Genomic DNA, 26,091 nt, shown 5'->3' with positions numbered 1-26,091 from the left:
GTCTGTTTCGTAGATATGTTGATTTATGTCGTATTTTAGATTCCACATATAAGTGATATCATATGATATTTGTCTTTCTCTTTCTGACTTACTTTGCTTAGTATGACAATCTCTAGGTCCATCCACATTGCTGCAAGTGACATTAGTTCATTCTTTTTTATGGCTGAGTAATATTCCACTATATCTATCTATATCTATATCTATATCCACACACACACCACATCTTCTTTATCCATTCATCTGTTGATGGACATTTAGGTTGTTTCCATGTCTTGGCTATTGTGAATAGTGTTGCTATGAAAATAGGGGCGCATGTATCTTTTCAAATTAAAGTTCTGTCTGGGTACATGCCCAGGAGTGGGATTGCTGGATCATATGGCAACTCTGTTTTTAGTTTTTTTGAGGAACCTCCATACTGTTTTCCATAGTAGCTGTACCAACTTATATTCCCACCAACAGTGTAGGAGAGTTCCCTTTCCTCCACACCCTCTCCAGCATTTATTATTTGTAGACTTTTTAATGATGGCCATTCTGACCAGTGTGAGCTGGTACCTCATTGTAGTTTCGATTTGCATTTCTCTAATAATTAGCGATGATGAGCATTTTTTCGTGAGCCTGTTCCAGGCCTGTTAACTCTTTACTCATTGCCTTACTTTTCTTTGAACCTATGAAAACACTGCTTTATTTAAATTTTATCTAGGGACTTCCCTGGTGGTCCAGTGGTTAAGACTCTGAGCTTCCACTGCAGGGGGCATGGGTTCCATCCCTGGTTGGGGAACTAAAACCCACATGCCCCACAGCATGGCCAAAAAATAAATAAATAAATTTTATGTAAATCCCACCAAGACCTCTAAAAACACCTCTCTCTCTTTTTTGAGGCTGAACTTTGTTTCTCTTTTGAAGGAGCAAAAGTAAAGTTCAGTTTTTGTTTTCAGATTTGAGTGATTTGATTGTATTTTAACATGTATATTTGAGTACATATAGTAATGGAACATTTTAAATTCTGTAGAAAGATTTGTGATTATCCTTTAAGAATGGTTTACTTTACCCTTTAATGGACAGCAACAAGAACTTTTGGTCAGTCAGATTTCTTGGTAAAATTGTTTTAATGGTTTAGATGTAAATATTTCTGAGGAACAGCTTGAGACTGTGACTGTGTGTCACTTGTAACTTCAGCCATCTGTTGAGCTTGCACACATGATGCATTCCAGCGAAAGATACTGATACTTTCCATATCATGTAAGATCGCAGTGGTTGTGCCATGGGAATTAAAAGGCAAAATGAAAATATGAAGACCTTTAGAATACACAGTGAGCAGATAGTTTGGATTAGCTAGATACAGAAAATATAGCATTCTTTTTCATAAGAAAGCTGGATAGAGGAAACCATATTTTCCATATTCTTATTTCCAAAAGATTTTCTAATATGATAACAAGTGAAAAGAGAGGTTTTTCTACTGAAAGAGCTGTCCTAACTCTTTTGCTTAGCCACACTTGCATAGGTGTTTTCAATTTCTTTGTCTTCAGGACACGTGTGGGTAAATTCTTCACGGGCATAGGCATTGTGGAGATAGCGCCAGACTCCTGAGAATTCTCCTGGAATGTCGAAATCACGGTATTTCTTTGCAGCAACCTAAGGTTTTGGAAAAAAAGAGGAAAAAGCAATTGGTAGGGGCATCAGTAAAATGCCTAGTGTGTAAAAACATATGTCAAAAATTAGGATCATTGAGGACGTGTTACCTACACAAAAAGTACTACAAAATAAACTTAAAGAATCTTGGATTTACTATTTTAATGTTTTGTCTACAAATGTAGACAAAACTCCATGCTTGTAATCATTTTTATTACATTTATGGTGTATTTAATTATGAATGTTTAGAAGAAGGAAGCACAGAAAAAGAGCACAGATCTTTTCACTGTTTAGGGTTCGACAGTGTCTTACTTCTTTATGTATTCTTTGTGTCTGGCATAGGACCTGAGATAAAATAAGGTCTGTTCAATAAAAACTTGTTAAATGAACAATTAGTTAATAATAATATTAATAGCTCACTTTATTATCACTTGCTATGATCCAGACACTTTTCTAATATTCCATATGCCTTAATTTAATTTTCTCAACAGTTCTGTGAAATGGGTACTATTACCCTTGTTTTATAGACAAGACAGTGGAAAACACCTTCTGATTTAGGAAGAAAGAAACAAGAAGTTTTTATGCTTCCCAGAGAAGATCATTATGGATTTTTCCTCTGAGGAGAAAAAGGAGACATACCCTATGCATAATGATGACGACAAAGCCCTCATATAAAAACTCACACTGAATGGTCACTGTGCTTCCTGTTGGCAACTCCCAAACTCCTCTCAATCATTCAGCCTGCCCTAGGAAGACTTACTTTAATAATGTTCAGTTTGGGTAACAAACTGCAGTCAGCCAGTGTCAGCTGATCCCCATCCAAGAACAATCTTCTGGAAACTGTGAGTTCCTCAGCACTGTCTGGATCAATTTCATCTAGAAGTGGGGTGTTCAAGTAGTCATCCAGACGCTTAAATTCTTTGAGCAGAGATTTTTCGAAATCTGAGGCAATGAAGTCAAAGGGTTGCTTATATATAAACGTGCAGTCTCCCGACATGCTTCTCACACATTAACTAGAATGCTCAGCTACCCACTGATAAGACAGAATCAGGTGTTTAATCAAATGGTGAGTAGACATATTTTTGGACTCTTCTTGAGGAGGTAAATTGGGAGGAGAGTCAAAGAAAAAGAAAGGTAATATATATTATCACTCAAGAAGAGTCAGAAGGTGGAATCAGAGACTAATAGCTCTCATGATTCAGAGAATAGTAAACCTATTCGAGAGTGTTTGTGAGAAATGGTAGGTGCTATGGTTTAAGAAACCTTAAAGGTACACAAGACTGGGAAAGTTGGGGGGGGGTTAAGAAATACAGTTCAGCAGTTAGTTCACCCCTGGCATGTCAATGTTCTAATAGAGCTAAGTTGGTGATTCCTATATTGAATATTAGATTCTAAATCCAATAAAACTTCATGCAAGGAATTTCAGAAGAGAGAACAGAGAGTGAGATGGAGAGTATTCCCCAATATATACTATATATTCAGGAAAGTCCTATTTTAGTTGAGTCAGAATATGAGAGTGAGCATGTGAGTGAGAAAAACGAAAAGACTTAAAGAAAGGTATCTTACTCTTATTTGCCTCCTTTTGTGCGTTCTTAATGTATGCAGAAAACTTGGCAAAGAGGTTACAGCCCACATCAAAAGACTCCTTGTTCTTGGGACTCAGGTGAGGATACCTTAAAAAGAAACATCACTGCGCATAACATTCACCCATAACAAGACGTAGACCTGGTGTCTTTGTTGCACTCTACTGAGAGAAGTTTTGGAAAATTGTGCTGGAAACTGAAGGTGCTGAGAAACCTTTCACTGGAAATATGTTTTTTTCCCACTCTGAGAATACTTTAGCTTCTAAAGTTCACAGGGAAACCAGCTGTTTGGAATTCAAAGCTCATTTATCTATAGAAACAATGTTTCAAATGGCTGTTGGGTCCCCATACTTGCTCCTAAAAGCCTGTTTGGCAGAAGATATGGTGGTAATACGTTTTCAAAGATAAGTAGTAGGAAAAAACATGGCTTCAAATAACAAAATACATAAAAGAATAAAGAGGATGGAGAGGATGGGGGAAAAGTAGCCAAGATGTCCTCCTCTTAGTAATACAAAGTTAATTTAGCATAATAAATTAAAGTAATGTAATAATGTAATTTACCACATTAACAAATTAAATAAGGAAAACCGTATGGTCATGAATAGATGCCCCAAAAGTGTTCAGTGAAAATCAATTCCTATTCATAAAACCCCACACTAGCAACTAGAAATGGTTGAGCCAAACACTTAGCCATCTTCTTTGATCCCTCTTTCTCTCCATGCCCACATTTGATCCATTAGCAACTCCAGCCAGACTACCTTTCAAAATGTATCCAGAATCTGTCCACTACTCACCACCTCCACTGCTCCCTGCCTGGTCCAAAGCCTATATTACTGCAACACTTTTTGATTATCCCCCCTCTCCCATGCTTATCCCTCACACTCCCAGGATATTCTCCACCTGCTGCCAGAGCAGTCATGTTAAAACTTAAGTCATATCATTTCTCTTTCCTACTCATTACCTTGCAATGTCTCCATATCATTCACTCAGAGCCCAAGTCTTCACAGTGGTCTACAAGGGCCAGTGTGATCTGACCCAAGCTTACCTTCTGCTCTCATCTCTTCTTGCTCTCTTCCTTACTTCACTTCACACTGACCTCCTTGCTCTTCTTCAATAGGCCTGACAAGCTCCCACCCCAGGTCCTTTTCACTTGGTCTGCCCCTAAATAAAGTGCTTTGCCTCATTTATGCACATGGCCCTCTCCCCCTCTTCTTTCAGGTATTTTAATCTGATATATCCTCCTAAGTGAGGACTTTCTCTGGCCACCTTATCGGACATTGCAACCTCTCCCCTGGCCCTAACACTCACTACTTCCCTCCCTTGCTTTACTTTTTCTTAGTATTTATCATCATCTAAAATAGTTTATATTTTGCTTTTTATCTTGCTTATTTGCTGTCTTCCTTAACTAAAATGTAAGCTCAGCTAGGGCAGAGAGCTTTTGCCCATTTTATTCACTGACGTGTCCCAAGTGCCTAGAATAGTACCTGACACTTATTAAGTACTCAGTAAATATTTGTTAAATGAATTTATTAATTTCTTTAACTTGGTCAAAAGTATCCATCAAAAATTTTCAGCAAGCATCATTTTAAATGGTGAAATGTTAGCACTATTTCCTTTAAAATCAGTAAATGATGAAGATAATCATGATCACTACTGCACTTCAACATTGTGCTGAATGTACTGATCAGTAAGACAAGAAAAAAACATCATTCTAAATGGTGACTCTACAGTTTTTACATTAAGTTTAGGAACAAGACAGAAATGCCTACAATTACTATTATAGTTGACATTTTTTTGAGGATTTAGCAAGTGGAGGAAGACAACAACATAAAGCAATCAGTATAATTATTGTAAGAGAAGTAACAATATAATTGTATACTTAGAAAAACCAAGAAAGTATAGAAAAACAATTACTAGAATTAATGAGCTATTTTGGTAAGATGGCTAAATACAAATCAAACATTAAAGAAATAGCTTTTCTATGTTAGCAATAACCAGAACAAAATGGATATTAGTAGCATATTCCACTTACAATAGTGACAAAAGTATAAAATATTTAGAAATAATTTAATGCAAAAGGTATAGAATCAATATAAAAAAAACACTACAAAATCTCATCAAAGAACATAAAACAGACATTTAGGTTCATAACCTAAGTGTCCATCAGTGGATGAATAGATAAAGAAGATGTGGTTTTACACACACACACACACACACACACACACACACACACACAAAGTGGAATATTAGCCATGAGAAAGAAGGAAATCCTGCCATTTATGCCAACATGAATGGATCTTGAGAGCACTATAGTAAGTGAAGTCGGACAGAGAAAGACAAATACTGTATGAATCACTTATATGTACACTCTAAAAAAGCCAAACTCATAAATATAGAGAGTAGAATGCTGGGGGCTGGAGGAATTGGGGAGATGTTATTTAAGAGTAAAAACTTTCAACTAGTAAATAAATCCAAGAAGTCGAATCCGCTGCATAGTGATTATAGTCAACAATACTATATTATAAACTTCAAAGTTGCTAATAGACTAGATCTTAACCATTATCATGACTAAAAATAAATGATAATTATGTGATGGAATAGAGGTGTTAGCTGATGCTATGGTGGTGATCATTTTGCACTATATAAATGTATCGAATCAATTTGTTGTATACCTTAAACTTACACAATGTTATATGACAGTTATACCTCAATTTTTTTTTTTTTTTTTGGTACGCGGGCCTCTCACTGATGTGGCCTCTCCCTTCACGGAGCACAGGCTCCGGACGTGCAGGCTCAGCGGCCATGGCTCACGGGCCCAGCCACTCCGTGGCACGTGGGATCTTCCTGGACCGGGGCGCGAACCCGTGTCCCCTGCATCGGCAGGTGGACTCTCAACCACTGTGCCACCAGGGAAGCCCTATACCTCGATTTTTAAAAAAGAACATAAGATGATACCCAAACAAATACTCAAATCATGTCCTCTGATGGGAAGAAGTCACATCATAAAAATGAAATTTGTATAAATAGTAATACAAATTAAATGTGATTTCAATTAAAACCCAATAGTATTTTGTAAATTGAGGTAAAATTCACATAATATGCAACTCACCATTTAAACCATTTTAAAGTGTACAATTCATTGAGATTTTTAGTACATTCACAGTGTTGTGCACCCATCACCCCTATCTAGTTCCAGAACATTTTCATCACTCAAAAAGGAAGCTGTGTTCCCATTAAGCAGTTACTCCCCATTCACTCCTAGAATCACTAATCTTTCTGTCTCTATGGACTTGTTTATACTGGACATTTCATGTAAATGGAATCATAAAATGCATGGCCTTTTGTGTTTGGCTTCTTTCACTTAGTATAATGCTTCAAGGCTCATCCTTATTCTAGTATGTATCAGCACTTCATTCCTTTTTATGGATGAATAATATTTCATTGTATGGATATACCACATTTTGTTTATCTGGTAATCAGTTGATGGACATTTGTGTTGTTTTCAGCTTTTATCTAGTGTAAATACTGTTGCTATGAACATTTGTGCACGTGTTTCTGTTTGAATATGTATTAGAACTAAGAAATGAATACGCTAAAGTTGCAGGATACATGATTAATATACGGAAATCTGTTGCTTTTCTATACTCTAATAAAGAACTATGAGAAAGAGAAATTAAGGAAACAATCCAACTTACAAGTATGTCAAAAAGAATAAAATACCTCAGAAAAAATTAACCAAGGAGGTGAAACACCTACACTCTAAAAACTATAAACATTGATGAGGGAATTTGAAAATGATACAAAGAAATGGAAAAACATCTTGTGTTCTTGGATTGGAAGAATTACTATTGTTAAAATGTCCACACTACCCAAGCAATCTACAGTTTTAATGCAATCCCTATCAAAATACCCTGACATTTTCCACAGAACTAAGAACAAATAATCCTAAAATTTACATGGAACCACAAAAGACCCCCAAATACCAAAACAATCTTGAGAAAGAAAAGAACAAAGCTGGAGGTGTCACAGTCTCTGACATCAGACTATACTACAAAGCTACAGTAATCAAAACAGTGTGGTACTGGAACAAAAACAGACATAAATCAGTGGAATAGAATAGAGAACCAAGAAATAAACCCACACACATATGGTCAAATAATCTACAACAAAGGAGACAAAAATATACAATAGAGAAAAGACAGTGTCTTCAATAAGTGGTCACAAAGAAAGAAAACTACAGGCCAATGTCACTGATGAACATAGATGCAAAAATCCTCAATAAAATACTAGCAAACAGAATCCAACAGCACATTAAAAGGATCATACACCATGATCAAGTGGGGTTTATCCCAGGAATGCAAGGATTCTTCAATACACACAAATCAATCAATGTGATACACCATATTAACAAATTGAAGAAGACAAACCATATGATCACCTCAAGATGCAGAGAAAGCTTTTGACAAAATTCAATACCCATTTATGATAAAAAACCCTCCAGAAAGTAGACATAGAAGGAAATTATCTCAACATGATAAAGGCCATATATGACAAACTTACAGCTAACATCATCCTCAATGGTGAAAAACTGAAACCATTTCCACTAAGATCAGGAACAAGACAAGGTTGCCCACTCTCACCACTATTATTCAACATAGTTTTGGAAGTCTTAGCCACAGCAATCAGAGAAGAAAAAGAAATAAAAGGAATCCAAATCAGAAAAGAAGAAATAAAGCTGTCACTGTTTGCAGATGACAAGATACTATACATAGAGAATCCTAAAGATGCTACCAGAAAACTACTAGAGCTAATCAACAAATTTGGTAAAGTAGCAGGATACAAAATTAATGCACAGAAATCTCTGGCATTCCTATTCACTAATGTTGAAAAATCTGAAAGTGAAATCAAGAAAACACTCCCATTTACCATTGCAACAAAAAGAATAAAATACCTAGGAATAAACCTACCTAAGGAGACAAAAGACCTGTATGCAGAAAATTATAAGACACTGATGAAAGAAATTAAAGATGATACAAATAGATGCAGAGATATACCATGTTCTTGGATTGGAAGAATCAATATTGTGAAAATGACTATACTACCCAAAGCAATCTACAGATTCAATGCAATCCCTATCAAATTACCAATGGCATTTTTTTACAGAACTAGAACAAATCATCTTAAAATTTGTATGGAGACACAAAAGACTCCGAATAGCCAAAGCAGTCTTAAGGGAAAAAAACGGAGCTGGAGTAATCAGACTCCCTGACTTCAGACTATACTACAAAGCTACAGTAATCAAGGCAATATGGTACTGGCATAAAAACAGAAACATAGATCAATGGAACAAGATAGAAAGCCCAGAGGTAAACCCACGCACCTATGGTCAACTAATCTATGACAAAGGATGCAAAGATACACAATGGAGAAAAGACAGCCTCTTCAATAAGTGGTGCTGGGAAACTGGACAGCTATATGTAAAAGAATGAAATTAGAACACTCCCTGACAGCATACACAACAATAAACTCAAAATGGATTAGAGACCTAAATGTAAGACCAGACACTATAAAACTCTTAGAGGAAAACATAGGAAGAACACTCTTCGACATAAATCACAGCAAGATCTTTTTGGATCCACCTCCTAGAGTAATGGAAATAAAAACAAAAATAAACAAATGGGACCTAAGGAAACTTCAAAGCTTTTGCACAGCAAATGAAACCATAAACAAGATGAAAAGACAACCCTCAGAATGGGAGAAAATATTTGCAAATGGATCAATGGACAAAGGATTAATCTCCAAAATATATAAACAGCTCATGCAGCTCAATATTAAAGAAACAAACAACCCAATCCAAAAATGGGCAGAAGACCTAAATAGACATTTCTCCAAAGAAGACATACAGATGGCCAAGAAGCACATGAAAAGCTGCTCAACATCACTAATTATTAGAGAAATGCAAATCAAAACTACAATGAGGTATCGCCTCACACCAGTTAGAATGGGCATCATCAGAAAATATACAAACAACAAATGCTGGAGAGGGTGTGGACAAAAGGGAACCCTCTTGCACTTGTTGGTTGGGATGTAAATTGATACAGCCACTATGGAGAACAGTATGGAGGTTCCTTAAAAAACTAAAAATAGATTTACCATATGATCCAGCAATCCAACTACTGGGCATCTACCCAGAGAAAACCATAATTCCAAAAGATACATGCACCCCAATGTTCATTGCAGCACTACTTACAATAGCCAGGTCATGGAAGCAACCTAAATGCCCATCAACAGATGAATGGATAAAGAAGTTGTGGTACATATATACAATGGAATATTAGCCATAAAAAGGAACAAAACTGAGTCATCTGTTGAGACGTGGATGGATCTAGAGACTGTCATACAGAGTGAAGTAAGTCAGAAAGAGAAAAAGAAATATCGTATAGTAATGCATGTATGTGGAACCTAGAAAAATGGTACAGATGAACCAGTTTGCAGGGCAGAAGTTGAGACACAGATGTAGAGAACAAACATATGGACACCAAGGGGGGAAAACCGCGGTGGGGTGGGGATGGTGGTGTGCTGAATTGGGCGATTGGGATTGACATGTATACACTGATGTGTATAAAATTGATGGCTGATAAGAACCTGCAGTACAAAAAATAACGAACAAACAAACAAAACAACTAATACTAAACTTCCTTTGGGTTATTTGTATGGAAATATGTTAATATAAATATTTTAGACATTTCATGAAATTTCTAAAAATCTTATATGTTCTGGTATAATGTTATAAGTCATAATTCTAGTTATGACTTTAAAATGTATATCTCAGAAATAATTAAATGTCCTTGTCAATTGAATTATTGTGAACTTTCATCAAATCTTTTTTTTTTTTTTTTTTTGTGGTATGTGGGCCTCTCACTGTTGTGGCCTCTCCCGTTGCGGAGCACAGGCTCTGGATGTGCAGGCTCAGCGGCCATGGCTCACGGGCCCAGCCGCTCCGTGGCATGTGGGATCTTTCCAGACCGGTGCACGAACCCGTGTCCCCTGCATCAGGAGGCAGACTCTCAACCACTGCGCCACCAGGGAAGTCCATCATCAAATCTTTAACTGTGGTCATTTTTAAGTCTTTTGTCATTTGCAGACAGTTCTGGGTGTACTCTCTGTAAATGCAGAAATGTTCCTATAAAAGGGTTTCATCTTCAAGGCATTCATGGAAAAGACTCTGACAAGTACAGATTTCTGGTAACTGACTATACTGCTGAACTGAATGAATAAGCATTTTCAGAACTCTAATGGAAAACTAATGAATTCATAAAAGTGCTAACAAAAGATCAAGATGAAAAAAAATTAATTACATGGGACTGAGTGAACTGATGAGGATGATTATAATTTTTGTGACTTTCTGTTTGAATTTAAAAAAATCCCACAAGGGCTCAGAGGCAAAAAATATAACAATCAATTTTCACTGCAAAGTAAAGGAGTTGTTACAGTGGAGGATTACTGGACCGAATGTCAATATTATGACATAGTATGAGTGTGTTTTGTGTTTGGTAATTGCAATCATTGCTGTGGTCATCCCTTTACAATGCTTGGTGTCAGTTTATTTATCTCTTGTAAAAATAAAATACAGTGTGTGTGTGAAAAAATGGGCATTGTGGTTTTGATTTTCATTTCTATAATGACTAATGACATTAAGTATCTTTGCAAGTACTTATTAGCCACTTGTATATATTCTCTGGAGAATTGTCTACTCAAATCCTCTTTCCATTTTAAAATTAGGTTGTTTGCTTTCTGTTAGTGAGTTGTAAGCGTTCTTTTATATATGTTGGATACTAGTCACATACAAGGGAACTGCCATAAGGCTATCAGCTTATTTTTCTGCAGAAACTTTGCAGGCCAGAAGGGAGTGACATGATATATTTAAAGTTCTGAAAGGGAAAACCTACAACCTAGGATACTCTACCCAGCAAAGTTATCATTCAGAATTGAAGGAGAGGTAAAGAACTTCTCAGACAAGAAAAAACTAAAAAAGCTCATCAATACTAAACCAACCCTAAAAGAAGTGTTAAAGCGTCTTCTCTAAGTGGAAAAAAAATATTCTTTTTCTCTTGCTGCCTTTAGAATTCTCTCTTTATCTTTAAATTTTGCCATTTTAACTATGATATGTGTTGGTGTGGGTCTCTTTGGGTTTATCTTGTTTGGGAGTCTCTGTGCTTCCTGTACCTGGAAATCTTTTTCCTTCATCAGCTTTAGGAAATTTTCAGCCATGATTTCATCAAATACCTTTCTATCCCTTTCTCTCTTTTCTCCTTTGGGGATCCCTATAATGTGAATATTAGTACACTTGATGTTGTCTCAGAGGTCTCTTAAACGTTCCTCATTAAAAAAAATTTCTTTCTACTGTTCTGATTGGGTTATTTCCATTATTCTATCTTCCAGATCATCTAACTTTTCTATTTTCTATTTTCTTCTTTTGCTGTATGTGCTTTTGGTGTTATATCTAAGAATCCATTGCCGAATACAAGGTCTTGAAGAGTTACCTCTATATTTTCTTCTAAATGTTTTATAGTTTTAATCCACACATTAGGTCTGATATATTTTAAGTTGATTTTGGTATATGATGTGAGGCAAGGGTATAACTTTATTCTTTGGCATGCCAATGTGAATATCTAGCTGTCCCAGCACCACTTGTTGGAGAGACTATTCTTTCACCCTGGAATGGTTTTGGCACTCTTGAAAATCAATTGACCACCGATGTATGGGTTTATTTTTGGACTTTCAATTCTATTCCAATGGTATATTATTATGCAAGTACTGATTGTTTTGATTACTGTAGCTGTGTAGTAAGTTTTGAAATCAGGAAGCATGAGTCCTCCAATTTTTTGTCTTTATCAAAGACTATTTTAGCTATTTGTGATCTCTTGCAATTCCATATGGATTTGAGGATTGGCTTTTTCATTTCTGTAAAAACACCATTGGAATTTTGGTTGGTATTGCATTGAATTAATAGATCATTTTGGGGAATATTTCTACATTAATATATTAGGTCTTCTAATCCATGAACATGGGTTATTTGTATAGGTTGAATTGTGTCCCCCCAAAAAGGTATGTTGAAGTCATAAACTCCAATACTTCATAATGTAACCTTATTTTGAAATAGGATTGTTACAGCTGTAATAGTTAAGATGAGGCCATGTGGAGTAAGGTGGGCCCATTAATCCAATATGACTGGTGTCCTTAAAAAAGAACACTTTATGAAGAGACAGAGACACAGGGAGAATGCTATGTGAAGATGGAAGGTTGGAGTTATGTATATATAAGGTAATGATTGCTGGAAAACCATGAGAAGCTAGGATGTTATTTTAGCAATTGTTTGTAGTCTTCATGTACAAGTCTTTCTCTTCCTTGGTTAAATTTATTTCTAAGTAGTTTATTATTTTTGATGCTACTGAAAATGGAATTGTTTTCCTAATTTACTTTTTGGATGATTCATTGACAGTATATAGAAATAAAATTATTTATTGTATTTTGATCTGTATCTTGCAACTGTGCTGAATTTTTATTAGTTCTAATAGTATTTCAGTGGACTTTAAAGGATTTTCTACATAAAAGATCATATCTGCCAATATCGCTTTACTTTTTCCTTTCCAATTTGGATGACTTTTATTTCTTTTTCTTGCATAATTGCTCTGGCTAGAACTTTCAGTACAATGTTGAATAGAAGTGGCAAAAATGGCATATTTGTCTTGTTTCTGACCTTAGGGAGAAAGTTTTCAATCCTTCACTTTTAAGTATGATGTTATCCATGGGTTTTTCATAGATTCCCTTTATCAGGTTAAGGACGCTCCCTTTTAGTCCTAGTTTGTTGAGTATTATCATAACATGGTATTGGATTTTGTCAAATGCTTTTTCTGTGTCAACTGAGATGATCATGTGTGTTATTTTTCCTTTACTGGTGCTCTTTTATTTCTTATATGACTTTGAATTACTTTCTAATGGCCTCTCATTTCTGCCTGAAGGACTTCTGATGGCATTTCTTGCAGAGCAGGCCTACTAGCAACAAAATCCCTCAGTTTTCGTTCATGTGGAATGTCTTAAGTTCTCTTTCATTTTTGAAGGATATTTTTGCCAGATATTGAATTCTTGGTTGATATTTTCTCTCTCAGCACTTTAAATATATCATCTCTCTGCCTTCTGGCCTCCATGATTTCTGATGAAACTTATCTGTTAATCTTATTGAGAATCCCCTCTACATGATGGGTCATTTATTTCTTGATGCTTTCAAGATTATGTCTTTGGCTTTGGCTTTAGATAATTTTATAATAATGTATCTTGGTGTTGATCTCTTTGAGTTTATTCCACTTGGAGTTTGTTGACCTTCTTGGATTAATAGGTTTGTGTCTTTCATTAAACTTGGGAAGTCTTCAGCCATTGTTTCCTCAGATATTCTTTCTGCCTCTTTCTCTCTGCCATCTCTTCCCTATCATGTGTATCTTTGTACATTTTATGGTATCCAACAGGTCTGTTAAGCTCTGTTAATTTTCTTCCTTTTCCTTAGACTGGATACTCTCAATTAACTTATGCTCAGTTTTGCAGATTCTTTCTTCTGTCTGTTCAAATCTGATGTTGAACCCTCTAGTGAATTGTTCATTTTAGTTATTGTACTTTTCAACTCCAGAATGTCTATTTGATTCCTTTTTATTATTTATATTTTTTATTGATATTCTCTCTTTATTGAGACATTGTTTTCTTGATTTCCTTTAATTCTTTGTCCATGGTTTTCTTTAGCTATCTAAACATATTTAAGACAATTGATTTAAAGTCTTTGTCTATTAAATCAGGGTCTGGGTTTCCTCAGGGACAATTTCTATTAATTTCTTTTTTTCTGTGAATGGGCCACACATTCTTGTTTTTTTTTTTTACGAAGATGTTGGGGGTAGGAGTTTATCAATTAATTAATTTATTTTTGCTGTGTTGGGTCTTCGTTTCTGTGCGAGGGCTATCTCTAGTTGTGACAAGCGGGGGCCACTCTTCATCGTGGTGTGTGGGCCTCTCACTATCGCGGCCTCTCTTGTTGCAGAGCACAGGCTCCAGACGCACAGGCTCTGTAGTTGTGGCTCATGGGCCTAGTTGATCCGCGGCATGTAGGATCCTCCCAGACCAGGGCTCGAACCCGTGTCCCCTGAATTAGCAGGCAGATTCTCAACCACTGTGCCCCCAGGGAAGCCCCTTGTTTTTTTTTTTGACATACCTTATATATATATTTTGAAAATAGGACACTTTAATATTATAATGTGGAAACTCTGGAAAACAGATTCTTCCCTTCCCTTCCAACAAATAGGGTTTGTTGTTGCTTTTTTTGGGTGTTGTTGTTTATTTGTTTAGTGAATTTTCTGAAGTATTTTTGTAAAGTCTATTCTTTCTTGTGTGTGGCCACTGAAATCTTTTTCTCATTATCTTTGGTCAGTTATTGATTTGACAGAAATTTCCTTAAACTCCTGGAAGCAAAACAAACAAAGATACAAACACACAAACAACAAACCAAGGGATAAAAAGCTCTCCTGGTGTTTGTGAGCTGGCTCTGTGTTTGGGTACTCCTTCAATGCTTAGGTATGCAGTTTATAATTCTGCCTTAGCCTTCACTTTCTACTTGTGTGGTGCCTGAATTTAGCCAGAAGTGAAAGCTTAAAGTCTTCTCAGGTTGTTTTTTCTGCGCATAGGTCGAGACTTGGGCATGTGCTTGGACTTCTAGATTCCCTAGAATACATTAATTTAAAGCCCTTATTCCACTATCTCCCAAGTGTCTCAGCCTCTTTATTTTTTAAAAAATAAATTTATTTATTTATTTTTGGCTGCGTTGGGTCTTCATTTCTGCACGCAGGCTTTCTCTAGTTGCAGCGAGCGGGGGCTACTCTTCATTGCGGTGCATGGGGTTCTCATTGTAGTGGCTTCTCTTGTTGCGGAGCATGGGCTCTAGGTGCGTGGACTTCAGTAGTTGTGGCTCGCGAGCTCAGTAGGTTTGGCACGTGGGCTCAGTAGTTGTGGCACATGGGCTTAGTTGCTCCATGGCATGTGGGATCTTCCTGGACCAGGGCTTGAACCTGTGGCCCCTACATTGGCAGGCAGATTCTTAACCACTGCACCACCAGGGAAGTCCCATCTCAGCCTCTTTTATTTGCAGACTTTTCAGTTTGTCTATTGCTTTCTCCAAGTTTTATTCCTTGTCCCATGTGGCAGTGGCTAATACATTTGCTTCTAAACGCCTTCCATGAGTGCCAACAGGGAAGCTGCCTCAGCCCTGAGGAAGCTCCAAAGTAGGTGAAAAAAAAGGCAAACCCTTGAGTCAATCCCTCGAGGTGCCACCAGGTCAAACCACACAACCACAGTTATTTGAGAATAAGGTCCATATCCTGTCCTCTGGTACGAGCAACCTGTTTCTGCAATGTGGACTGCTCTCTTTAAGGCTTCTAAAGAACTGAGTAGTTGAGGATGGTAACAGGGTAACCTAAAATGCCACAGGGCTCTCTTACTGAAATTTTGCTTCTTTATTCTTCATTAAGAAACCCCAGGCTGCTTGTAAACTTTTGGTTAGATTCCAGAGTTCTGGCAAAGTTGATTCTGACAGCTTTTGCTGGGCTATTAATTGTTATTATGGAGGGATGACATTTTGGAGTTCCCTACTCCACCATTTTCATTGATGTGGGTATCTAACAGGTTTTAAAATTTTAGATGAAACAAAGATTATATGGAAGAGCTCTGGTATTCAGCAATGTGGCAGACTAAATAACCACTCTGGAGGACCTTGTCAAAAGAAAGTTCATTTTAGCATTGTTTGTAACACCAAAACTTGGAATATATCTTCCAGCTGTTTTCTCCAACAATGGTAACTATTATGAACCAGGGATGTGTTATCCTATATTTCCTTTTAAAAATGGAAAATTTTATTCCAGTTATCCAATTCCTGCTCCACCACTGACTATTGCATGTGTCAAGCAGAAGGTGGAAAGAACTTGTCTTTTAATTTATTTGACTGTTCGACCATTAATATCTAAGAGAGATGTTGCGCATCACTCAAAGATCCTGGACTTTGAACTGGATGCAGTAACTGTAGGGGACTTGGGAGTTATCTCTCTTGGGAGTAAGTGTGTTCCATGTATGGGAATAAGGATACACACATTTATTTGGATGGTCAGAGGGGCAGAATATGGAAGATAACACAGTTATGTACCACTTTCTCCCTCTCTCTCTCTCCCTCTCTCTCTGTCTCTCATTAACTGAATCTTATTTTATTAGGGATGGCAATAAACATGGATGAAAACTATGTTTCCTAGCTTCCCTTTGTATTTAGGTATGACTATGTGAATTACTTCTGAATAATGAGATGTTAATGGAAATTGTTGAATGTGGCTTCTGTGAAAGCTCCTTAAAGCTGACTTGCATCTTTTGCCCTTTGCCCTTCTCCTTCTTCCTGTGTGGGAGTTAGATCTGTTGCCTGGAATTCCAGCAGACATATTGTCACCGTGAATTAAACTTAAGACTGGAAAACTCACCTGAAGAATGGCAGAAAAGAAATATTAGATAGAGCCTGGGTCGCCAGTGAAATTATGGAGCTGTCATTCTACCCCTACAATGCCTCATTCTTGGTGTCTTATTATGTAAGAAAAATAAAACCCATATTTATCTAAACCACTACTTTTTGGGCCTCTAGTTAGAGTTGAATGCAATCCCTAAATGATACATAAGCTAAGAGAAAATCAGAAGAATTTGACAAGGTAATTCACAGAACAAAACCAAATGCTCAACCAACATGTGTAAAGATGTTCTAATTCACCTATTATTCAGGGAAATGCAAACTAAAGTATCAGTGAGATATCACTACACCCGTCAGGTTGCCATGAATTTTAAAAGAGTGATAACGCATAGTACTACAGATATGTGGGAAAAGTGTATACTTATACACTGATGGATAAAGCAGTAAAAATTTTAAAAGATATGTACCATTTGAATTTTACTCCTGGAAATCTATTCCACGGGAATAAATACACCAGTACATAAGGACATATGAGCAAGGATGTTATTTATAGCACTGTTTGTAGTGGTAAAAAACTGGAAGGAAAGGGAATTTGTTATTGTGCTTATATGAACATAAAAACGGGTATGGAAAGATAACACAATAGATTTTTTCACTAGTTAACCTTTGGGAGCAAGAAAAGGTTGGAGAGGTGGTTTGAGGGGAGGCAGTAGTAGAGGAGGATGGATGAGGAGAAAAGAACAAAATAAGACTCAACACTTGGAGCCGGTGCTTAAAATATAAGAAGCCACCAATAATGGATGAAAGAGACATAGTATAGGTACACAGAAAAGAATCTAAAATAGTATCCCTAATTTCTTAGGTAGGAAGAATTTTGGACCGATAGAACCTGTTATTTATCATATGTATGTGTAATGATTAAGACATTATTTTTTAGAGCAGTTTTAAGTTTACAGCCAGACTTCTGACCAGTGAAAACTGTGGGATAATAAGTGAGTGACGTTTTAAGACACTGAGTTTGTTGCACAGAAATAAAAAATGAATACGGTAGGCTTATTGTTTCCAGATACTATCCTGGGTGGGCAGAGACATACAGCTGTCATTCAAGTGTAGACAGTGGAGTTATGGCCTCTGGCTAACTGTGAGAGACCTGTTTCTTGGTTTTCTTGTGTTGGGTATGTTCTATCTTCATGCCATCAGTGGTATAATGGACTAGTCCTGACCAGTCCTCATGGACTATACAGTGCTATTACCCCATGCCCTCGCTCCCAACCCACCATAGGTTTCTTCTCTATTTCTAGACTACAGAGAATTTACTTTCTTATTTTAAGCAAGCTATGCATTTTAAAAATAATTTGAAATATTATATTGACTGTCTTTGTGTATTTGAAGTTGAAAGGGGGAAGTTTATGTGTGATAGACATAATATTTCTCAACCTGTAGAGCTAAGAGATCAGACTGAATTAAAGGCTATTTCAAAATTGTAGATCTTCTGAGGGCTCTACAATAAAATAAGTCTGACTTCTGTCAGTATAAATGTCCCCAAACTTCATTATGGATCAGATAACATGGATAAAATTAAATGTGGCCTAAATTTACTTGTCCTCCCTAAATTTCCAAGTCTATCCTTTGCCCATTCCTAATATACTACTTGCATCACATAAAGTTTTAATAGCTTTACATATGTTAAATAAATAATTATGTAGTAAAGTTTTCTAATCATACATGGAGTGATCGGGGGATCTTTGCAAACTTTTCTAGAAAGATAGCAAAAGAGAAGTCTGAAATTGAAAAAGAGTTAGATGTTTAGAAGAATCCTCAATCTGCAATAAATAAGCCAATAAAATAGATTATCTCAAGAACAATAATATCCTGTAAAAATGTTGTACCTTGGAGGAGCCAGTGTGTGCTCTAGGAACTCCTCAATTTTAATGAAGTCTGTTTTCAACTCCTTGTTATATATCAGGAAGGGAGGATTTGTGCCTGGGGCTAAGTCCTTCAGCTCTTCAGGCTTTCTATGATTATTGAAAATAAGCAGAGTTAGGCCTCTAGATAAAGTACACATTATGCAAACACCAACATTGTATTGGTGTCTACTGATTTTAATCCCCAGAATGAAACATGTCCTGATTTGTCTTACCTGGTCATGTCAACGGTAGTCACATTGAATTTAACTCCTTTAAGCCAGAGGATCATAAAAAGGCGTTGGCAAAAGGGGCAGTTTCCAATACTCTCCCCATCACTTCCAGCCTATTAAGATAAAGAAAGGCTTCATTCATTCATTTGCTCAATAAGTATGTATTGAGTGCCTGCTGGGAAATAAGCTAGTTGCTAGAGACAAAGTTGGTAGTCCTTAATCTCATGAATTCTACCATCTGTGGGCAGAGAGAGATAATGAAGCAAATAATTTCATTGTATGTAAAATTACCAGAGTGATGAGTACATAACAACAGAATGCTGACTAAAGACTATGTTCATTTTCCATTTTCATAGATCCTGCCAAATTTCCTTCTTGAAAGGTATATTCAGTATTTTCATTGGAACGTTGATTTCCTTATTCTGTGACTTGTTTGTTCATGACAATTTTATATTTATCTATTAAGGTGATGACCTTTTCCTTATTACTTTGGAAAAATTACTTGTATACTAAAGACACTAACTCTTTTTGATAAAGTTACATGTAATTTTTAAACAATGCCTTATGTAAAATTAAAATTTTACATAAAATCTTATATTGTTTTCCTTTATGAAATCTGGTTTTCCTGATCTGCTTACACAGCTGTTATGTACATCAAGATTGCAAAGAAAAAAATTACTTTCTTATTTTGTTTTACTATAAAGATGTTCCCTCATGTTTTCTTCTAGTAACTTTACGGTTTCATTTTTGCATTTGTTTCATCTATTTAGAATTTATTTTGGCATAAGGAATGTATTGGGACTCCAGATTTATTATTTTTATTTTATTATTTTACAAATAGTTAATAGTTGTCTTAACACCACTCATTTAAAAATTCATCTTTTGCTCAACATAGCAAATTATTAGAGAAAGGCAAATCAAAACTACAATGAGGTACCACCTCATACTGGTCAGAATGGCCATCATTAAAAGTCTACAAATAATAAATGCTGGAGAGGGTGTGGAGAAAAGGGAACCCTCCTACACTGCTGGTGGGAACGTAAATTGGTGCAGTCACTATGGAGAACAGTACGGAGGTTCCTTAAAAAATTTAAACAGAGTTACCATATGATACAGCAATCCTACTCCTGGGCATGTATCCAGACAAAACTATAATTTGAAAATGCACCTGTATGCTCATAGCAGCACTATTTAGAATAGCCAAGACATGGAAGCAACTTAAGTGTCCATTGACAGATGAATGGATTAAGATATGATATATATATATATATATATATATCCATTATATATATAATGGAATGGTATATAGAATATACATATATAATGGAATGGTATATATATAATATATACCATATATATATATATGATGGAACACTACTCAGCCATAAAAAATGAAATAATGCCATTTGCAGCAACATGGATGTACCTAGAGATTATCATACTGAGGGAAATAAACCACACAGAGAAAGACAAATATAGATGTGGCTTATATGTGGAATCTAAAATATGACACAAATGAACTTATCTATGAAATAGAAACAGACTCATAGACATTGAGAGCAGACTGTGGTTGCCAAGAGGGGCAGGGGATGGGAGAGGCATGGATTGGGAGTTTGGGATTAGTAGATGAAAACTATTATATATAGAATGGATAAACAACAAGGTCCTACTGTATAGCACAGGAAACTATATTCAATATCCTGTGATAAACCATAATGGAAAAGAATATGAAAAAGGATGTGTGTATATATATATGTAATTGAATCACTTTGCTGTACAGCAGAAATTAACACCACATTGTAAATCAGAGACACTTCAGTGAAAAATGAGCACATCTTACTTTATGTAAATTATACCTCAATAAAGTGTATTAAAATGGAAAATTTCAAAAAGAAGAACAAAAAACCCCTCAAATAAATGATATTATGCAGCGACTGCAGACGTTGCAATGACAAAGGTAAGGGTATAACCATGGAAGGGAGTGCCTGAGAGATTATGAAGAACAAGGTCACTGGAGGACAGAAAGCCAAGGATGTGAGAGGACAGAGTGTTGGAAGGGTCATTTGTGTAGATATTAAAATCACCAAGAATTATGATAGGCATAGTGTTGAAGAGTGTGACAATGATCCAGGAAATAAAATCCTTAAGAAGTAAGGGAAAGTGACCTGGGATTGGGAAGACTACTATAACAAGGAGGGGTAGTGGTTGGTTTAGTCTGATTTTATGAGACAACCGAGATATTTCTCTGGATGGGAGAGATAGAATGGTCTGGAAACAAGAATGAGGAGCAAGGACATCTAAAGACATCTACCTCATCGCCACCCTCAGTGGTAATAGAAATGAGGAAGAAAGGGGAGCCTCTCCTCGAGAAGGCTATAGCTGATGTTGTCTCCTGAGGGGAGATCCAAGTTATAGACACCTCAATCTCAACATGTCCCAAAGTGAATTCTTTCCCTTTTCTTTACTCCACACACTTACCTACTCTTTAGAGTTCCTAATCCTGTGAAGTGCACTGCTATCTACTTTGGATTTGTGAATTGTGTTCCCCCCAAATTAAAATGTTGAATCCCTGTCCCCCAATGTGATGGTAGTTGGAGGTGAGGTGTTTGGGAAGTGATTGGTTTAGATGAGGTCATGAGGGTAGAACCCTTACGATGGGATTAATGCCCTTATAAGAAGAAACCAGAGCTCTCTCTCTCTCTTTTTCTTTCTCTCTTTCTTCATCTCCCCCAACAACTATGCATATAAGGTCATAGCAAGAAGGCACCTATCTATAATAAACCAGGAAGAGAGTTCTCACCAGAAACTGACCATACTGACACCTTGATCTTGGACATAATTCTTATTTTTTGGTAAATTTTCCTTTTCCTGGCAGTGAGTACAACAGAGGAAATAATGTTTATTGTTGCTCTTTTGTGGCGTCAGGGAGTGAAGAGGTATGGGAAGAGGCAACCACCTTGGCAGCTGAATTTCTTTTGTAACAGAAGTCAGGCTAAAGATCCAATCATAACTGGGGTTAGTGAATGGAAACTTGATTAGGCAGGAAGAAGAATGAAGTCTGATAATAGATACAGCAGGAAGGGTGGGTTGCCTTTGGCAAAAGGAAAGGCAAAACAGTGAGGTGTGGGGGAAATGTAGCACAATTTTACAGGAAAACTGAATTTTTTTCTGTTTATAATAATGCTGATTTAAAGTGCAACTACACAAAATGTATGAATATACAATGGAAAAAAGACAGGCTCTTCCATAAGTGGTGCTGGGAAAACTGGACAGCTACACGTAAAAGAATGAAATTAGAACACTCCCTAACACCATACACAAAAATAAACTCAAAATGGATTAAAGACCTAAATGTAAGGCCAGACACTATAAAACTCTTAGAGGAAAACATAGGCAGAACACTCAAAAAATCACAAAAATGACAAAAATCACAGCAAGATCTTTTTGACCCACCTCCTGGAGAAATGGATGTGAAAACTACCACGATGTGGTCATTCACCAAAACAACTTTTTCTCTTTGCGTTTGTGATCTGTGTTTCTAAACATGAAAAATAGTAATGGCTGGAACATCTGACATTTATTGAATGTTTGCTATGTTAACAACTACTGTGTCTTAAAAATTTATTTTATTTAATGCTTATAATGAAGATGATCCTGTGAGGTAGGTTCTGTCATTACTCTTGTTTTACAGATGAGGAAATTGAAGTTCAGAGAAGCTGACTTGCTCAAGTACACTCAGCTAGACAAGAGTTGATGACCCATACACTCTTCTCATGTAGCTAATCCAGGACTGTCTACTCCAAAATCCACACTCCTTAAACACTGCTTTATCCCATCTAATAGTTTTATTGGATTTTTTATTAATCAGTCTTTATAATAGTCTTTATGATAGTTCTAAGATAATTTGAAAATAGTCTGAACATTCAGAGAAGAGTATCATCTCTTTTTCTATTTTACATTTATCAATAAAGACAAAAATATTACATTCAGGATTTTGGCCCAAATGTTAGAGTCTATAATGTTATGTACAAATCTATGAAAACTTAATTTTAGACTGGTAGAGAACACAAAAACTCCATCTATCAATGAACAACAAACCAATAAGATAAACTCTGCATTTAGAGAAAACAAAATGTGTTCTTTTAGAAAATCCTTTGTTCTTAGTTCCTGGATATAAATCTTGCCGAAATCATTCAGAGTTGAAAGGCAATGTTTTCACTCACTCCATGGAACACATGGGGGGTGTGATATAAATTCTTAATTGTGTCAGGAAAGGACTTACTTTCTTGTAGGGATCCCATCAGTGGCATTGGGAAATTGTGGTAGGGTCCCCAGACATAGCTGGGGAAATTACAGACTCATTTAATCTTTAGAAAGATACCACATTATAAGGGAGATACAACTGGTAAACAGTAGTGCTTTTTAAATTTTCTCATTAACATTTTCACCCCTCTCAGCCCCTATTCCCCCTCTTCTATGAAACTTCTAGAGATCTTTGGAATCCATCTCAAAGCAAAGCAAAACAAAAACCCAGATCAGCTGATACTAAAGGTTCTTCCAGAAAATCTGTGGCTTGTATCAATGTCATTAGATAAGCTAACATCTAGAGGATTTCATCTAATGAAATTCTGGGAAATGTTACTAAAAAGTGTGCCAAGTTGAAAACAATGAATTAAAATTATGCACAGCTATTTTAAGGGACTGGAATCTTGACCCTGCCATTTACTAGCTATGTGACCTTATGCAAAGCTACTTAGCTACTTTTTGCTTTAGTTTCTGTAACCATAAAATAGAGTTAATAATAAACCACTTAGCACAGCCCCTGCCATAAGTACTCAATAAATGATTAGGTTTTTAACCTGAAAGTTATTATTTAATTTAACATTTGCTCATCCAACGTGTGATTTCCTAACTTCCCCTGTCTCGATTACCATCCAAATTACGGGAAGTCTATGAAGATAAACACACAGATCAATGCCAACAACTGGTTAGAGGAGTTTGATTGGATTGAATAAACAAGTTTAGACAAAAGAAACTAGTTACCCTATGAAGAGACTTATTACCTCTGGTTTGGAATTGGTAGTTATAAGAAGTCAGTTAGGAAGTTAAGGCTTACTTATGTTGCGTCTGAGCAGTGACATGTTTTGCTAGAATCCAGAGATAGGAGAAGTAGCTCTTATGCCCCACAGTCAAGCAAACACTTACTTGGATTGTTTTGCTATGCAGGAATTCAAGAGTCTCCTATAATTTTGTAAAGGCTGGTTAATTATGTCCTTGATGTATATATGTGACCAGTTGTCAAGTATTTTAAAATTATTGTAAAAGTATTACTTTGGCCAACAGATGTTTAACCTAAAATTTGGTAAGCACACCTTATTTTATGCCTTTGTAGGCCATCAAGAGGCGATGTAGTTTTAGAGGCAAGTTACTTAAACCTTATTTCCTTAGCTTACTTACCTAGAAATCATGAGGACAATATTACTAAAGTTTTGAGTACTATTACCACCACTGCTACTGATGATACTACTTTACTACTATTAACCTATCTTCTAAGTTGTTAGGACTAAATGAGATAATATACATAAAGTGTTACAAAAGGGTTAAGCATGATATAAGAGTTTGTTTTTATTATTACCATCCTCAATACTTCCAATAGTCAATGAAAATATAGAGAAAAATAGTTAATATAAGCAAGGATTTAGGAAACTATGTAATTTCTACTTGGAATAACCCGTGCAAAATTTTTCTTTTTCTTGATGAGCTAATTTAGAAACACATGTTCCTTTCTCCTGCTTTAGGGGTTTTCCAAAGGGCTTTTCTGAAATGTTAAGACATTAAAAAAAAAAAGCCAAGGCAAAAAAACTCCTACTCATATAACAGGCACACAGACTCCTGGCTTTTTTCTCCTCTAGTGTCCGTTTGACCCTGCTGTGATGTTCATCCATTGTGGGAGAATTTTTGAAAGCTCTATTTGGACCATGTGTGGCAATGAGGCTCTCAGGCCATTCTTGGCCCTCTCCTCCCCACATTCAGGCCTTCCAAAACATATCTCATAAAACACAGATTATGAGAACTGGAAAGCCCTTAAGGATCATTTTGTCAGGCTCCTTTATTGTACAGATGGAAAAACAAAGAGGGAGGGAGGGATTTGTCCAAGGTTACATAGGAAGTCACTAATAATACAATTAACTTGTTCTAACTACCAGCCAGTCTAGTTGTCTTTCTACCATATCTTCTTGCTTTTTTCAGATGGGGTGTTTTTCTATTGTTATATAAGAGCAGCCAAACACCCAGGTATTCTTCTAGGACTCAGAGTAGGTATAAAATTACAAAATTATTTCCTATCTCTAGCTGAAATGTTGACTTAAAAAAAAAAGCTGAGGTCCAGTGTCAAGGAATAATACATTCTGTATGCTCTCATTACAGCTAGAAAACTTACCTTCACAAAAAGCTCAATTTCAGGGTCTGTTTGACTGCTGGGCCTCGGGTCTGCCATCTTTCTGTTTTTATTGCCAGTTTTCAGCCCCCTGCCTTCTGTGCAGTCCACAGTACTCACAGATTCTTTTCTTCCAGTTTTATCCAAAGGCTTAAATGAAGGTTGTGCTTTAAGAGGAAAGTCCAGCTTGTAATAGTCAGAGCTGGGCTAGTCTCTCTTCAAGAGGTGCAGAAAATTCTAGATGCTTGAGAGTAACTCTTGAATTTGTTCTCTTTCTTCCTCTTGACCTAACATTTGAATCAAGGAGGAGCCGATGGCGTGTGTATAAACTGGCTGGCTAGAAGGGTGGGGGAGTTTCCAAAGACGCTTCAATGCTATGAGTCAGCAGAGAGAAACACATACACACAAACACACACATGCAGTTTCGATATATCAAGCAGACCAGATGTTGTCTAGAGCTTCCCTTTGAATCCTGGGCTCCATGCCCAGAAAATGGCCTCTTATGCTGTTCTTGTAACCTGACAGCAGCAAAAATCTCTTCCAGGAAAAGGCCACAAGTGACTCGGGTTTTAGCATTGAAAAGGATGTTTATTTAATGACACTGTCTAAACGTTGGTTTAAAAAGAAGTGGGCTTCCCTGGTGGCACAGTGGTTAAGAATCCGCCTGCAAATGCAGAGGAGACACGGGTTCAAGCCCTGGTCCGGGTCCGGGAAGATCCCACATGCCACGGAGCAACTAAGCCCGTGCACCACAACTACTGAGCCACTTTGA

The 26,091-nt window shown here is 36.5% G+C and overlaps 1 protein-coding gene across 1 annotated transcript; it reads right to left on the bottom strand.

Annotated features, from left to right (window-relative positions):
- Positions 1-1,087: 1,087 nt before the first annotated feature.
- CLIC2 (chloride intracellular channel 2) lies at positions 1,088-25,643 on the bottom strand. The gene is made up of 6 exons (XM_019937474.3): positions 25,323-25,643; positions 18,887-18,996; positions 18,636-18,761; positions 3,196-3,302; positions 2,390-2,571; positions 1,088-1,632 (listed from the first exon to the last, which is right to left on the bottom strand). The coding sequence occupies exons 1-6, from the start codon at positions 25,377-25,379 to the stop codon at positions 1,471-1,473; spliced, it is 744 nt and encodes a 247-aa protein (XP_019793033.1). The 5' UTR covers positions 25,380-25,643; the 3' UTR covers positions 1,088-1,470.
- Positions 25,644-26,091: the final 448 nt, after the last annotated feature.

This window comes from Tursiops truncatus, chromosome X (genome assembly GCF_011762595.2).
Source record: "Tursiops truncatus isolate mTurTru1 chromosome X, mTurTru1.mat.Y, whole genome shotgun sequence".
Taxonomy (NCBI): domain Eukaryota; kingdom Metazoa; phylum Chordata; class Mammalia; order Artiodactyla; family Delphinidae; genus Tursiops; species Tursiops truncatus.
This window is presented reverse-complemented; position numbering and strand designations above follow the sequence as displayed.

Coding starts and splice junctions, on each gene's coding strand:
- CLIC2 (XM_019937474.3), bottom strand. CDS start 25,379: ATGGCAGACCCGAGGCCCAGCAGTCAAACAGACCCTGAAATTGAGCTT. Junction 18,997..25,322: donor AAATTGAGCTTTTTGTGAAG/GTAAGTTTTCTA, acceptor TTATCTTAATAG/GCTGGAAGTGATGGGGAGAG. Junction 18,762..18,886: donor ACTACCGTTGACATGACCAG/GTAAGACAAATC, acceptor CAATAATCATAG/AAAGCCTGAAGAGCTGAAGG.